Source organism: Hemitrygon akajei, chromosome 3 (assembly GCF_048418815.1).
Source record: "Hemitrygon akajei chromosome 3, sHemAka1.3, whole genome shotgun sequence".
Classification (NCBI taxonomy): domain Eukaryota; kingdom Metazoa; phylum Chordata; class Chondrichthyes; order Myliobatiformes; family Dasyatidae; genus Hemitrygon; species Hemitrygon akajei.
The window spans coordinates 121,726,555-121,741,439 of NC_133126.1; the positions used below are offsets into that span (position 1 = coordinate 121,726,555).

Sequence of the window (14,885 nt, forward strand, 5' to 3'; positions counted from 1 at the left end):
AGTAGAATTGTGTGACTCCGACTCTGCATAACAGGTCAGGCTGCATGCAATAAGGGATTGTCTAGGTGTGGTACAGAAGAGATTACAGATGTTTCTGATTTGCTAGGATTTCAGTATTTCTGACTTTATTTTAGATTTGCGGCATCTGTAAGATTTGATCTTTGTTATAGCAGCCTGACAATTTTATAATTGCTTTTATTGCTGTACTTCAGGTCAAAAATTCCTGTGCTGTTGCCTGTCTTGCTGTAATTCTATATTCAATTATTGGAAAATTTATATTTCACATAAAAGCAGAGAATGCTGGAAATACAGTAGACAAAGTACCGTTGACAGTGAAGAAAGTTATCTAACGTCAACACACACACACACACACACACTCCCCCCCCCCCCCCCCCCTCCCCACCAGAGCAAGTATTTTAACAATATATAAAAGACGGTTGAACAGGTAAACAGGTACATGGATAGGAAAGGTTTAGAAGGATATCGGGAAAAACATGTACAAATGGGACTAGCTTGGATAGGCATCTTGGTTGGCACAGACCAATTGAGCCAAAGGGCCCATTCCCTATTGTGTGACTATGACTCTACACAACAGCTTATGCAGCATGTAAGAAGAGAGAAAGAGCTGGATTTCCAGTCTGTGATCTATCAGAATTAGGAAAGTCTGTTTTCTCACATGTGCCTTCAGATTTAATTTGTCTTCTTCAACCTAAAATATTAACTGTTTATTTCAGTGTTTACTTATCTGCAGTTTTCAAACTTTTTCCCACTCTCTGTTCCAATTTATACATCTTACTTTTACTCTTGCCTTTTCCTGCTCCTTCAGCCAGTCTACCCCCTCTTGCCAACCCATCTCCCATCTCATTCACCTCCTGGCCAGTCTCTCACAACAGCTTCACTTCCCAACCTGTCTCCTCTCCCCTGTCAATTCCTTATGTCTCCTTCCCTCTCGCAATTGACAACCTGACCCATCTAGATAGATAGATACTTTATTCATCCCCATGGGGATCCTCTTCAGTTTGCGTATAAGGAGAAGGTGGGAGTGGAGGATGCTATCACGTATTTGCTGCACAAATCACTCTCTCACCTAGAGGGGGTCAGTTGTGCTGTGAGGATTACATTCCTTGACTTCTCTAGTGCCTTTAACACCATCCAGCCCAAGATCTTAAGGCACAAACTAACGGAGATGGGAGTAGACTCTCACATGGTGGATTGGATAGTGGACTACTTGACAGATAGACCTCAGTATGTGCGGTTGGGAGACTGTAGGTCTGACACGGTGGTCAGCAGCACAGGGGCGCCGCAGGGAACCGTACTCTCTCCGGTCCTGTTCACCCTGTACACATCAGACTTCCAATATAACTCAGAGTCCTGCCATGTGCAGAAGTTCGCTGATGACACGGCCATAGTGGGGTGTGTCAGGAATGGACAGGAGGAGGAGTATAGGAAACTGATACAGGACTTTGTGATATGGTGCAACTCAAACTACCTGCGTCTCAATATCACCAAGACCAAGGAGATGGTGGTGGACTTTAGGAGATCTAGGCCTCATATGGAGCCAGTGATCATTAATGGAGAATGTGTGGAGCAGGTTAAGACCTACAAGTATCTGGGAGTACAGTTAGACGAGAAGCTAGACTGGACTGCCAACACAGATGCCTTGTGCAGGAAGGCACAGAGGCGACTGTACTTCCTAAGAAGGTTGGCGTCATTCAATGTCTGTGGTGAGATGCTGAAGATGTTCTATAGGTCAGTTGTGGAGAGCGCCCTCTTCTTTGTGGTGGCGTGTTGGGGAGGAAGCATTAAGAAGAGGGACGCCTCACGTCTTAATAAGCTGGTAAGGAAGGCGGGCTCTGTCGTGGGCAAAGTACTGGAGAGTTTAACATCGGTAGCTGAGCGAAGGGCGCTGAGTAGGCTACGGTCAATTATGGATAACTCTGAACATCCTCTACATAGCACCATCCAGAGACAGAGAAGCAGTTTCAGCGACAGGTTACTATCGATGCAATGCTCCTCAGACAGGACCCCTCCACTCCACTCCCCTCCACTGCAGTTACTCCTGACCCGTTACCTCCTAACCTATATCCCCCTCCTGTAATGACATCTCCACCCTCTTCCTCCCCTCACTTTCTTCCCTATCTGAGGCAAAACAGTATGCTTTGGGCCATCAAAAACGTCACTTTTCTTTGGTTGTTTAATGGCACTGATTTAAAAACTTCATTTAACTCATGTTTTATTGTTTAGTAACCTGGTGTTTTCTACTCTGCACAGCAGCACTTTCCTGAAATTATTATTAGCAGAAGTCATTTAAGGTTCTGGCCTTGATTTTATTTTTGTGTCACCTTTGGTTTCAGCCAGTTGCAGAGCTCTGTCAACGAGTTAAGATAATAAATCACCAGAGAGGCAAGGTAACACCCAAGATTCTGCTACATACAGATGCAGCCCAGGCACTTGGCAAACTGCCAGTTGATGTGCAAGATCTCGGTGTGGATTACCTTACAATCGTAGGACACAAGGTAAAATACCATTCTTGAAGACTAGTGGAAATTTAAAAAATTGCACAAGCTGGAAATGTAAAACAAAATGCTGGAAGTGCTCAGTGGGGTCAGGCTCAGTCTGAGAGAAGGGAAACAAAGTTAACTTTTCAGATCAGAGACTGCTTTGTCAGAATTGAAAAGCAGGCAAAAAAAACTTCGGAAGTTGCAGGGAGACAAGCTGTCTATGCTTGGTGATCTGTCTGAGCTCATTTACCATTCAATCACATCGTGGCTGTTCTCTATCTTAGCTATTTACCTTTTCTTTGTATCTCAAAAATACTATCCATATTTCAAAGAAAAGAATTGCAAATTTTCACTATAATTTTGTACAACAAAAATTCTGAGTGAATGTGAAAGATGTTGGGAATAGGTGGGTGCAGTGTGATGGCTCTTTGAGCTGATAACCAGATTTCTTGTACTTGATTAACAGAATTACTACCTGAACTGGCTTGGCTTACTTTGCCAGTGTTGGCATCATTGCAACTTTGTATGGGATTGATACCATCTGCTGCTTACTTTGCCTGACTGTATCATGCCTATGTGCTACACATACAGTATGTACTACCCAATTTGCCATGTCAAATGAAACACCAAAAACATGTATTTGCAATCCAAATTGGGAGCTGATCCACACATATAATTCCAAATAAAAGGCTGCTATGCCACCATTTTCATAGTCCCATTATATAGGCATCCATTAGTCTCATGAGACCATGGATTTGCGCCTTGGAAGGTTTCCAGGGCGCAGGCCTGGGCAGGGTTGTATGGGAGACCGGCAGTTGCCCAAGCTGCAAGCCTTCCCCTCTCCACGCCACCGATGTTGTCCAAGGGAAGGGCACTAGGACCCAAGCAGCTTGGCACCAGTGACGTCGCAGAGCAATGTGTTGTAAGTGTCTTGCTCAAGGACACGACATGCTGCCTCAGCTGAGGCTCGAACCAGTGACCTTCAGATCACTAGTCTGATGCCTTATCCACTAGGCCACGGTCCCATTATGTAAAGTAAAATGGCATATTCTAAGTGGTTACAGATGAGTTGAACCATAAATCAAAGTATTCCGAGTGCATAATGTGCGAAGCATGTACAGTTAAGTTTTGTTTCTTTGTTGAAGATTGGTTTTCCTGTTGTCTCCTATAGTTTTATGGCCCTCGGATTGGAGCCCTGTATGTTCGAGGGCCAGGCACAAGCTCGCCAGTGAATGCCATGTTCTTTGGTGGAGGCCAAGAAAGGAAGTTCAGGCCAGGGTAAGTTCTTGGGAAAAGTTTAGTGATACTTGTTCCTTTTCCAATTGCATAATTTATCTGTTAAGTTTTACGTATAGACTTATCAAGCATTATTAAGGATGCATCTCACCCTAACCATGGACTTTTTACTCTCCTCCCATCTGGTAGGCACTACAGGAGCCTCCGCTCCCACACCAGCAGGCACGGAAAGAGCTTCTTCCCTGAGGCTGTGACCGTGCTGAACCTCACAACACAGCGCTGAGCAGTATTGCACCCATATTGTACTGTCTCAGTGCTTTTATATTTGTGTGCTGTAGCGCTTAGTTTTTATTTGTAGTTATTTTGTAAATAACACTATTCTCTGCATTTCATTGGCTTTGTATCTGTACTCAACACAATGACAATAAAGTTGAATCTAATCTAATCTAATAAGGTGCAAAATACCAGATTTCCAGATTCTTCAAGAGCAGATAGCTTGCTGCCTGTTTTAATTTTATTTATGACAGAGTTGGAAACTCTCAGTAATGTATATACACAAAGAATGTTGTAGAAATAGAAAGAAAGCTCAGATTATTTATTCAGTATTTGACTTTGGTTTATTGTCTATCATCCACTGGTTGAGGTCAAATAAGCCATTCATTGCTCACTTAAATTCTGGAAAAGCCTCTGGGAAGGACAGAATCCCCACTGAGATTTTCAAGTTAATAGGTCCAGTTGCACTAAGGGTATTTTATGCCATTCTGATGAGTATCTGAGAAGATGAAGGCATGCCCAATGAATTCCGAGATGTTCTGATCATTACTGTCTTCAAGAACAAAGGCAGCAAGACTGAATACGGTAACTATCGCAGCACCTTGCCCACGTTATTTTCAACTGTCTAATCACCACCATATCAAGGGTGAATCTGCCCAAGGCACAGTGTGGGTTCTGCCCTGGAAGAAGCACCATCGATATGATGTTCACTCTCCATCAGGTTCAAGAAAAATTGTATCAAGCAGAACTTGAACTTGTATGTTGTCTTCGTAGATTTAACCAAGGCCTTTGATAAGGTTAACAAGGAAGTGTTGTGGACAATCTTGTCAAAGTTGGGATGCCCACACAAGTTCATTAGTCTTATTTGGCTCTTCCTTGATGATATGACTGGCTTTGCCTTTTCAAATGGGGAAGAGTCAGAGCTGTTCAATATCCCAAATGGTGTGAAGCAAGGGTTTGTGCTGGCCGCTCATGCTGTTCAACCTCTTTCTCACATGTGCACTCAATCACTTGGTCTGGGACCATGAACACGGGGTGTGCTTACAGTACAGACTTGACAGTTCATTGTTTGATCTGCATCACCTAAAATCCAAATATAATACAGTTAAAAGAGTCATCCTTGAAGCATTGTATGCGGACAACTATAGCCCACACAGAGTCTGATCTGCAACTGGTTATTGACAGATTTGCAGAAGCCTCATGTCTCTTTGACTCACTATCACTCTGGACAAAACAAAGACCTTGTTTTGGCCTGTTCCAGGATCCGCTGCTGTTGCCATCTTCCATCACTATTGAAGGCACAGCACTGAGGATTGCAAAAGAATTTAAATACTTTGACATTGTCAACTCCAGCACCTGCAATCATATGTGCTTAGCCAGCACAATGTTCAGATGTCCACTAAGATCAACTTGTACAAAGCTGTTGTCCTCAATCATCTCCTGTATGGTTGTGAAACATGGATCGTATACAGAAGTTGGTATACTTCCTCATGCACAGCCTGATATCCATTTTAGGTAATGTTAGGTAACATTACTGAGAGGTAATGTTGCAGCTATATAGGAACCTGGTCAGACCCCACTTGGAGTACTGTGCTCAATTCTGGTCGCCTCACTACAGGAAGGACTTGGAAACCATAGAAAGGGTGCAGAGAATATTGCCTGGATTGGGGAGCATGCCTGATGAGAATAGGTTGAGTGAACTCGGTCTTTTCACCTAGGAGCAAAGGAGGATGAGAGGTGACCTGATAGAGGTGTACAAGATAATGAGAGGCATTGATCATGTGGATAGTCGGAGGCTTTTTCCCAGGGCTGAAATGGCTAGCATAAGAGGACATAGTTTTAAGGTGCTTGGAAGTAGGTACAGAGGAGATGTCGGGGTAAGTTTTTTATGCAGAGAGTGGTGAGTGCGTAGAATGGGCTGCCGGCAGCAGTGGTGGAGGCAGAAACGATAGGGTCTTTTAAGAGACTCCTGGATGGCTACATGGAGGTTAGAAAAATAGAGGGCTATGGGTAAAGCCTAAGTAGTTCTAAGGTAGAGGCATGTTCAGCACAGCTTTGTGGGCCAAAGGGCCTGTATTGTGCTGTAGGTTTTCTATGTGTCAATGTATCCACTGTCATGACCATATCACAAATCTAGAAGTCCTCAACAGGGTAAAGACTACTGGTTTTTGAAGCCATAATCCTGAAAGCATAACTTCACTGGACCAGGCATGTGCATAAACATGAAGGACTCCAGACTCCCTAAGCAGCTACTCTGTGGCCAGTTATCACGGGGCAGCAGAAACCATGGTGGACCTCGTACGCGATATAAAAACTGTGTAAAAGCTGGTGTTACTTATAGTGGGCTTGCTCACTGGCATATGGAACCTAGGGCATGAGATAGAACTGGTTAGCATGCCTTGGTTAAATTTGTTCACAGCAACTTAGAAGATAGACCTGGAGACCTACTGGCAGAAGAGGAAACCAGCAGCAACAGCTGTGCCTACAGAATCAGGACAACTCGCTTGTCTCCACTGTGCCGTTGTCTATGCTGTTCAAGAATTGCCCTCTACAGTCACCTCCAAACACACATCAGATGAGATGCACAAACACAATAGCCATCATCAACATCAACAAACAATCAACACTGTTTTCTACTGAATAATGTTAAGCATTTGAAGTATCTTCTGCACATGAGAGGTTGGACTGCACTTGTTGATTGCACTTCCTGGGACAGTCACAGAAGCGTCAGCCTGCATAGTGCCTTGAAGGTTTAATTAGAACATAGATCATAGAACAGGAGCAGACGTCTTGACACAACAATATTGTGCTGAACTAATTAAATTAGAAATCAAAAGTCCAACTAAAGTAATCCCTTCTTCCTACAAAATGGTATAAGATTATTGTATGGTTCCTTTAGTAAAATAAAATGGACTCTTGACCTAACAATCCACTTCGTTATGATTTATTGTTTATCTGCAATTTCTCTGTGGCTGGTAAACTTTATTTTGAATTTTGCTTTACCTTATTCTACGTCAATGCACCGTGTAATGATTTGATCTTTGTCAACAGTATGAAAGACAAGCTTTTCACTGCATCTTGGTACAAATGACAATAATAAACCAATTCAAATTCAATTTCCAATTTCTCATTCCAACACATGTCCTCTAATCCAGGCAACATCCTGGTAAACCTCTTCTTCATCGTCTTCAAAGCCTTAGTATCCTTCCTATAATGGGGGTGACCAGAACTGGACACAGAACTCCAGATGCAGCCTAACTGGAGTTTTATAAAGCTGCAACATAACTTCCTATTCCATGTGCCTTCTTTACCACCCTATCAATCTATGTAGCTGCATTCACAGAGCTATGGATTTAGACTCCCAAGATCTCTCTGCATATCAACACCATTAAGGATCTTGCTATTAACAGTGTACTGTCATATTACTTTTGATTTTTCAAAGTGCGGCACTTCACGTCTAGCCAGGTTAAAGTATCATCTTCCATTTCTCCACCCATATCTGCAACTCATCTGTATCCTGGTGTATCCTTTGGCAGTTTTCTATTCTATTCCAAACACCATGAAGCATCGTATCATTTGCAAACTTACTAACACATCCATCTATATTTTCCTCCAGATTATATATATGTATATACCACAATAACAGCAAAGGTGCCAGTACAGATCTCTGTGGAGCACCATGAGTTGCAGGCCACCAATTAGAATAAGTCCCATTAATCCCTACCCTATGTCTTTTATTAGTAAACCAACTCTGAATCCAAACAGCCAATTCTCCATGGTTCCCGTACAGCCTGATCTTCTGCATGAACCTCCCTTGAGGGATCTTGTCAAAGGCCTTACTAAAATCCATGTGTCCACAGCTCTGTCTTCATCAATCACCTTCATTGCCTTGAAAAAGCACATTAGACGTGACTTGTTCTACACAAAGCCATGCTTACTGTCATAATTGAGCCATGGTTTTTCAAATCCCTAAAAAGCCTATTCTGGAAATGTACTTCATGTGTAGTAACAAAATGGAACCTGTATTGTACCAGAGTGCTTTGCTAATTGTGTTTGTGCAACATTACAACCGATGAGTATATACAAACTGCAGAAAAATAAGTGGATTCAGTTACTAAGTGAATGCCATGTACAGTAACTAAGCAGACTTACAGAACGCAGCCTGTCCTTGAACTGGTGCATTTGTGTATAAATGAGTGACTATGCTGTTTGTTCTCTTGAAGCCACCACCGGCTCTTATGCAGCAGTGCCTTCCTTTACGGCAAGTAAAATAAACACACTTATGATTGATCCACTCTGAATTAATTGTTGTTTGTTATAAGACGTAGCTATCCAGTAAATTCCCTACCAGTTTTCCAGGACCTTTCCTGTGGCTAGAGAGGACATGAAGATATTGGTGAAGGCCCTACCAATCTAATTTCTTGCCTCTCTCAATAACCTGGGATATTTCCCACCAGGATCTGAGGACCTATCCACTTTAATGTTCTTTAAGAGACCCTACACTAACTATTTTTCTAGATTGAAATGCCTTAGCAAATTTGCTGTTCCATATTAGCTCTTCTTTCCCCCTGCCCAACCCCGCAATCCTCTACATCCTTCTTCTTGCTAAACACTAATGCAAGGTACCCATTTAAGATCTAACCCACATCTTCCCCTTCCAAGTATATGTTTCCTCCTTTCTCTTATTACTTGCTCCCTAGTTGTGATACATTAATTTTCCATCTAATTTTATAGTCACAATTTGTATTTCCATTACCTTTCAGTACAGAGAACACGCCAATGATCGCAGGACTTGGGAAGGTAAATAACATATCAAGGCTTGTTCTGATTGTATGAAATAGAATAGGCAGCCAGTATCCAATTTAGTTTCAAGGTTTGAATTTATGATGGGGATTGAAAATCTACAGTAATTTTTGCAGAACCTGTATGATCACAGCTGGCTTTTCTTTGAGTTACACTAAACTTGCTTTTGCCAGTTATAAATAATGCTCTTTGCAATGGGAGCTTTAAATTTAATTTATGGAGTCAGATCAAGTGCCAGTTTGCCCAAGAAAATGCTTCCTGGTTTGGGATAGAACAATGTCAAATCAAGTCCTATTAAATGGTCTGAGTGACAATGAGTTATTAGGCTGACTTTAAAAAAAAAAGAAACTTTAGCTGTACAAATCTGAAGTGAAACAAAATACTGGAGAAATTCAGTAGGAAAGGCAGCATCTGTGGGAAGATTCAGCTAGATATTTCATCAAAATAGGGAAATTTTAGAGAAAAAAAAGCTGTAGAGAAGGCAAGTAGAATAAAGACAGAGATTGGGAGAACCAAGAGAGCCTCTTGACACCAATTGATTGCCTGGATGATGGTGAAGATGACTTCTTGATGGCAGCTAAACAATCTGGAGAAATTGTAAACAAAAGGAGAATATCCCAATTTCCCTCGGGATCAATAAAGTATGTCTGTCTGTGAATAGAAGAGAAAGAAACCAACAGAATTGTGCAGGAAATGTGAGGTACGGTACAGCAGCTGCTGAAAAGGAGAATGATGTGAAACCTTAGCAACAAGGCGGTATTTGTGGAGGGAGAGAGAGAAACTGAGTTATATGAGAGTGCTTTGGTATTGAATGTCAAAAAATTGCTAATTTTGGAAATTTGAAACAAAACACCGGAAAACTTAAGCAGAACGGACATCATTTAAAATCATGCAGGTCATCCACCCTGGCTTCAGAACTCATACCTAAACATATTCCAGTACCACTTCAGATTCTAACCAAATATCTACAGACTTCCCTGCTATCATAACGATCTAAAATATAAAACTTTCTCTTTCCATAGTCGCTAAATCACCGACAAGTTTTTCCAGCATTTTCTGTTTTTATTTCATATTTCCAACATTGCAGATTTTTGCTTTTAGTTTATGTAAATTATAAAATCTGTAAATCTTATGCTCCTGTATATGGAAACTGCTTACATTATAATAACTCTTGCTCTGCTATTTAAATGGGCACTTGTAACAAACAGAGAAAAGTAACATGATAAAGCTCACTTTCCTGACCTGTTTCCCCAGGCTGCCGAACTGGTTGTTAAGAACCTGGAGGTGTATGCCAATCACATGAACGAAATAAGAGATTACCTGGAAGCAAACCTGATGGTATGTATAACTATTTAGTAATGGAAGATCAATTTGGATGATTAATGTGAGATGTTATTTGATTAGTATAGCATGCTTGGGAATCATTGTTCATTTCACAAAACTAAACCAATAGATATTTTTATTCTCTCATCATGTGCAGAACTATTGTAGAAAATAGAAACATAGAAAACCTACAACACAATACAGGCCCTTCGGCCCACAGAGCTGTGCCAAACATGTCCTTTCCTTAGAAATTACCTAGGGTTAATCATAGCCCTCTATTTTCTAAGCTCCATGTACCTATCCAGGAGTCTCTTAAAAGACCCTATCGTATCTGCCTCCACCACCACTATTGGCAGCCCATTCCACGCTCTCACCACTCTCTGTGTAAAAAAAAAAACAAAAAAAAACTTAACCCTGACATCTCCTCTGTACCTGCTTCCAAGCACCTTAAAACTGTGCCATTTCAGCCCTGGGAAAAAGCCTCGGACTATCCACACAATCGGTACCTCTCATCATCTTAGACACCCCTGACAAGTCACCTCTCATCTTCCATCACTCCAAGGAGAAAAGGCCAAGTTCTCTCAACCTATCTGTAACTTGGGTGTTTCTGGTACCCTGTGTTCTCTGTGACCAAGTTCAAGACTGAAAATTACTATTAAATATTATAAGACTACTTTATTAAATTTTTAAATAATGTAACATGGGTTCTGTAAAAACATAAGTATCTATCCTCAAACTGTTAGACAGTTGTTCAGATTGCTGTGAGATGTGGACCTTGCTTTCAACGCACAAAATCCACCCAAGCTCTAAATAAGTCCATTATTATACTGTTTTTTTCACAGTTCCAGAATCCATGATAATGGGTCCACGATGGGGGCCTGATATTCTCTGAACGCCCACAGATAATTAAAAACATGGCCATCTCAGATGACGTGGGTTAATTGATCTATTCATTATCTATTCACTCTGTCTTTCAAGTGCTTGACCATCCCCAAGTCTTTGTGATTGGTAATCCAACTGTAGTCTTGTTATGAGGAAGCAGGTTCATGGGTTTGGTAAGTGTGGCAGAAGGCACTGATTACGAATAAGCACGTTAACCTTTATTTACAGAAAGACAGTAAAACATTTGTCCAAACATCTGAGTCACCTTAAATTTACAACACTAACATTCAGTTAGACTTCAAACTCAACAGGTACTAAGCTAAGTGTGCATGTGGACTCTCCTATATCTGCAGCATACTTTCCCAGTGCTTCTTCAGCACTGGTTGCAACCTTTGTGAAGAGCAGCCCCTGGAAACAAAGGAAAGATTGCGAGCCTTTTGCACGTTCTATTCTTACACCCTTGAGGCTCCCAAAAGCAGCTTTGGAGCAGCAAGTAACCTAACCCTTAACATTACAGGTCTCACTCCTGCTGCCTCATTTGGTCTCCTGCAATTGCACTATCTTATCTAGAATAACTGCTTACACCCACTCCCACATCACTGACCTTCCACATCACAGACCTTCCACCATCCTATGGTAGGAGCTACAGGTTCCTTGTTAACTGTCTTAACCCATAGAACTAGAGTGGAAACTGTCATTTTAATCCCAGAATATTCCTTACCTCTGGCGTAATCACACCTTATCCACAGTTCCTTTTTGCAATTTTCAAGTGTGATAGATCTCTTCCATTTTGCAGGCAAACTGAATTTAAAATGGTCTTTGTAGACCTCACAATCTCCAAGTGAAGCAGGCTATTTGATGGAATTTGTTGTGACTGATCAAAAATTCCATTATCATAGTGCCATCGTCAATAATAAAATAAAATAACTAAAATAACAGAGCCCAGAACATAGACATACTTACGACTCAAGGATTGTTTTTTATTGTGCGTTTGCATAAGGAAAACAGCGTGGGCCCCTGTCACCCGCACTGTTCTTAAGTCTGAACAGAAAACTGCTATTTTTATATACTATTGGAATATCAGTTATGGATATTGATTATTGTAAATTGTATATGTTTGAATTCCTTACTGACAAGGTCAGTCATCATTCACAATAGAGGTGTTAAAGTTCATCGAAACTTTGAGCTGATAGCCGATGATATTTTGAAGTTAGTGCCTTAGTTGTTGGGTATGTTTCACATCCTTCTGTTATCTCGCCTGTCTCCAGCACCCTCTATTGTATAAAGCGTCACTATGTTTTAGGAAGATCTCTCGGGAGAAGTCACACTAAAGAGGCCTCACTCATTTGGCTTGAGCACACACTGCCACAATCTAATTGGTCTGTAGTAAGCAGAGGTGTCTCTGGTGGTTTCACTTCAAAGGTCTCGCTTGTCTACAACTGTCCCAGGCTATCTTTGCCTTACTACAACTTCCACAATAGTATTGAGTGACCACCAAGATCGCAGATGATAAACTCAATAAGTTTCACTTTCTATCTAGTTCCTTATAAATTGCAATTATGATGAGGTGTGAAATGAATAATCAAGAATGAAGTGATGACTGGAAGATTGTAAGTGATAAGGTTAACTGTAATCCTGTGCTCTGCAGAAATGGACTACAAAACTGGTAGTAAGTAGTGTGGCGGAGAGACTTCCTGCTTCAGCTTGTTAATTAGTGACTGCTATTGGAAAGGTAAATTTAGGAGGAAAAAAATATTGGCAACATGCACCACCAGAAGTCACAGCAACAAAGCAATTATGTTGGGTGCAGTTCAGAGAGGTGGCTAGAATCTACCGAAAGATAATCATCTTGAAATCACTACTGCCGGTCAGATTTAGGTTAATATATTAGTAAATCCAGTGCTTCATAATTGATGTTCTGGTTATTTTTGTATAATTAAAACAGACTTCTTGTGAATGTATACTTCCCTAAAGACTAGTGCCTGTATCCTAATTTACATTGTCTTTTTCATCCATTGCCACTTTAGTTCTCAGTTGAGCAAAACCCCTAAATTAGTTCTTATGCCCCACCTTCACCCCAATGCTCCCGTCCCCTGTCCTGATGTAGAATCTCAACCTGAAAAATCAATTATTCCTTTGCCTCCCCAAATGCTGCCTGACCCTCTAAGTTCCTCTCGTAGTTTGTTTATTTTTACTTCAGATTCCAACATCTGCAGTCTCTTATGTTTCCTTGTTGCTCCTGTTTCTGATAGTGGGAGAGTCATTGACAAGGTGACACAGCTACACAAAAAGTCATTTCCTGAGGTGTGTAGATATTTCTTCTCTCAGAGCTTAGTGAATCTCTGGAATTCTCTCCCCTGAAGGTGGTGTTGGCTGGGTTATTAGATGAATTTAAGGTGGAGTTTAATAACTATTTGAAAGACTGGGAACTGGCGGTCATATTGAAAGGTGGAGCAAATTGGAGTGACCTGATAGCCTACTTCTGCACCTGTTCTCTTATGTTTTTGCTTGTGAAATATCTGCACATATCCCTGACTTGCACTGGCCCTCAACTGATGGCTCTGCTTTCCACTGCCCTGTCCCTCAGCTCGGTGTTCCCATACTCAGACTTCTGTCTTTCTGTGACACCTACCTGACAATGTTCTAGGTGCTCTGGTATCATATTAGCCTTTATAAAGCTTTGGTGACTGCACTGGAGTGTATTATTAGGTTACAGGTGTTTTTGAAATTCAGACTATTGTATTTGCATTTATTGGTAATTTTTTTTCCTTTGGTTGAATGGTTTTTACTTAAATACATTCTATTTTGTGCTAGGTTCATCTCACTTAGTAAATTCTCTTTTTATTTTGTATTCTCTAAATTATTTCTTTCGCATTACACAATTCATTAATTCTCTGCCTTTGATTTGTGTTTCTTTCCAATGTCCATGTTTTAAAATATGTATGCAGTTTTATAGTCCTGGCTGTTCAGTAATATTGTTGGTCTCTATGCTGACTGATTTCATTTATAGGAATAATTATTTTCAGTCAACTCTGTAACTAAAGATTTTTATAGTCTGTGAAGCATCTTATTAAGAGGACAGGTTTAGATGTTTATTCAGCCTGACCTTGTCACTTACAGACAATGTAAGCTGATGGTCAAAGACTGTAATTAATAAGAATCCAATTCTTACTAATTACAATGAGATACCAATTATAACAAGATGGGCCAGTTCACTAGACCTTGTGCATTGTAGCTATGTGAACTTTGGTCAGTGGAAATAAAATAGGAAATGATTCCCTGCAATTGTGTAAAAGTCTGGATTATATTGAGTATCTTATTGTATTGTCAACAGTATGTACAGTAAAATCTGACCATGTGGCTAACTTGTTTTTCTATTCCTACCCCAGGCTACCTTTGGAAAGGAAAAGCTTCATTTCAACAGCCATTTCCAGGAATCAGACAGGCTACCAAATACCTGCAATGTGTCAATTCTCGGGCCTAACCTACAAGGTGTGTCAAAAATATATGATAGTCAAGCATAAAATTGTACAAGAAGAAGCAAGCAGAGACAATGGGCCCGTTGTTTACCACCACATTCGCTTTTTATATAGTATGATTTATTAGTTTCACTTTGCATAAAGCATATTTTCTTTTTCCATTCCTCCCACAAGTGAATAACTTTGTTGATACTTAGTCTTTAGCTTAGTGGTCAGTGCCTCTGTGCAAGAACTTTAACATGCTGCTTAGCTCCCTTCTCTCCTCCCCAACAAAGCTTTACTAGGATATGTTATAGACTTTTATCTACATAAGTCATTCAAAAAGATTTTAAGTAGTGTTGTATCTGGTATTGCTTTCTGTGGAATCCAATTGGTGACAATCTGAAAA

General features: G+C 40.7%; 1 protein-coding gene across 4 annotated transcripts in view; it reads left to right on the top strand.

Annotated features, from left to right (window-relative positions):
* scly (selenocysteine lyase) overlaps positions 1 to 14,885 on the top strand; it is a 39,069-nt gene that overhangs the window by 19,891 nt on the left and 4,293 nt on the right. For all 4 annotated transcript variants that reach the window (XM_073040694.1, XM_073040696.1, XM_073040695.1 and 1 more), the window contains 5 exons: positions 2,355 to 2,516; positions 3,673 to 3,779; positions 8,774 to 8,810; positions 10,068 to 10,151; positions 14,408 to 14,510. In XM_073040694.1, the coding sequence (XP_072896795.1) occupies positions 2,355 to 2,516; positions 3,673 to 3,779; positions 8,774 to 8,810; positions 10,068 to 10,151; positions 14,408 to 14,510 (493 nt within the window). The remainder of the gene's footprint in view (positions 1 to 2,354; positions 2,517 to 3,672; positions 3,780 to 8,773; positions 8,811 to 10,067; positions 10,152 to 14,407; positions 14,511 to 14,885) is intronic.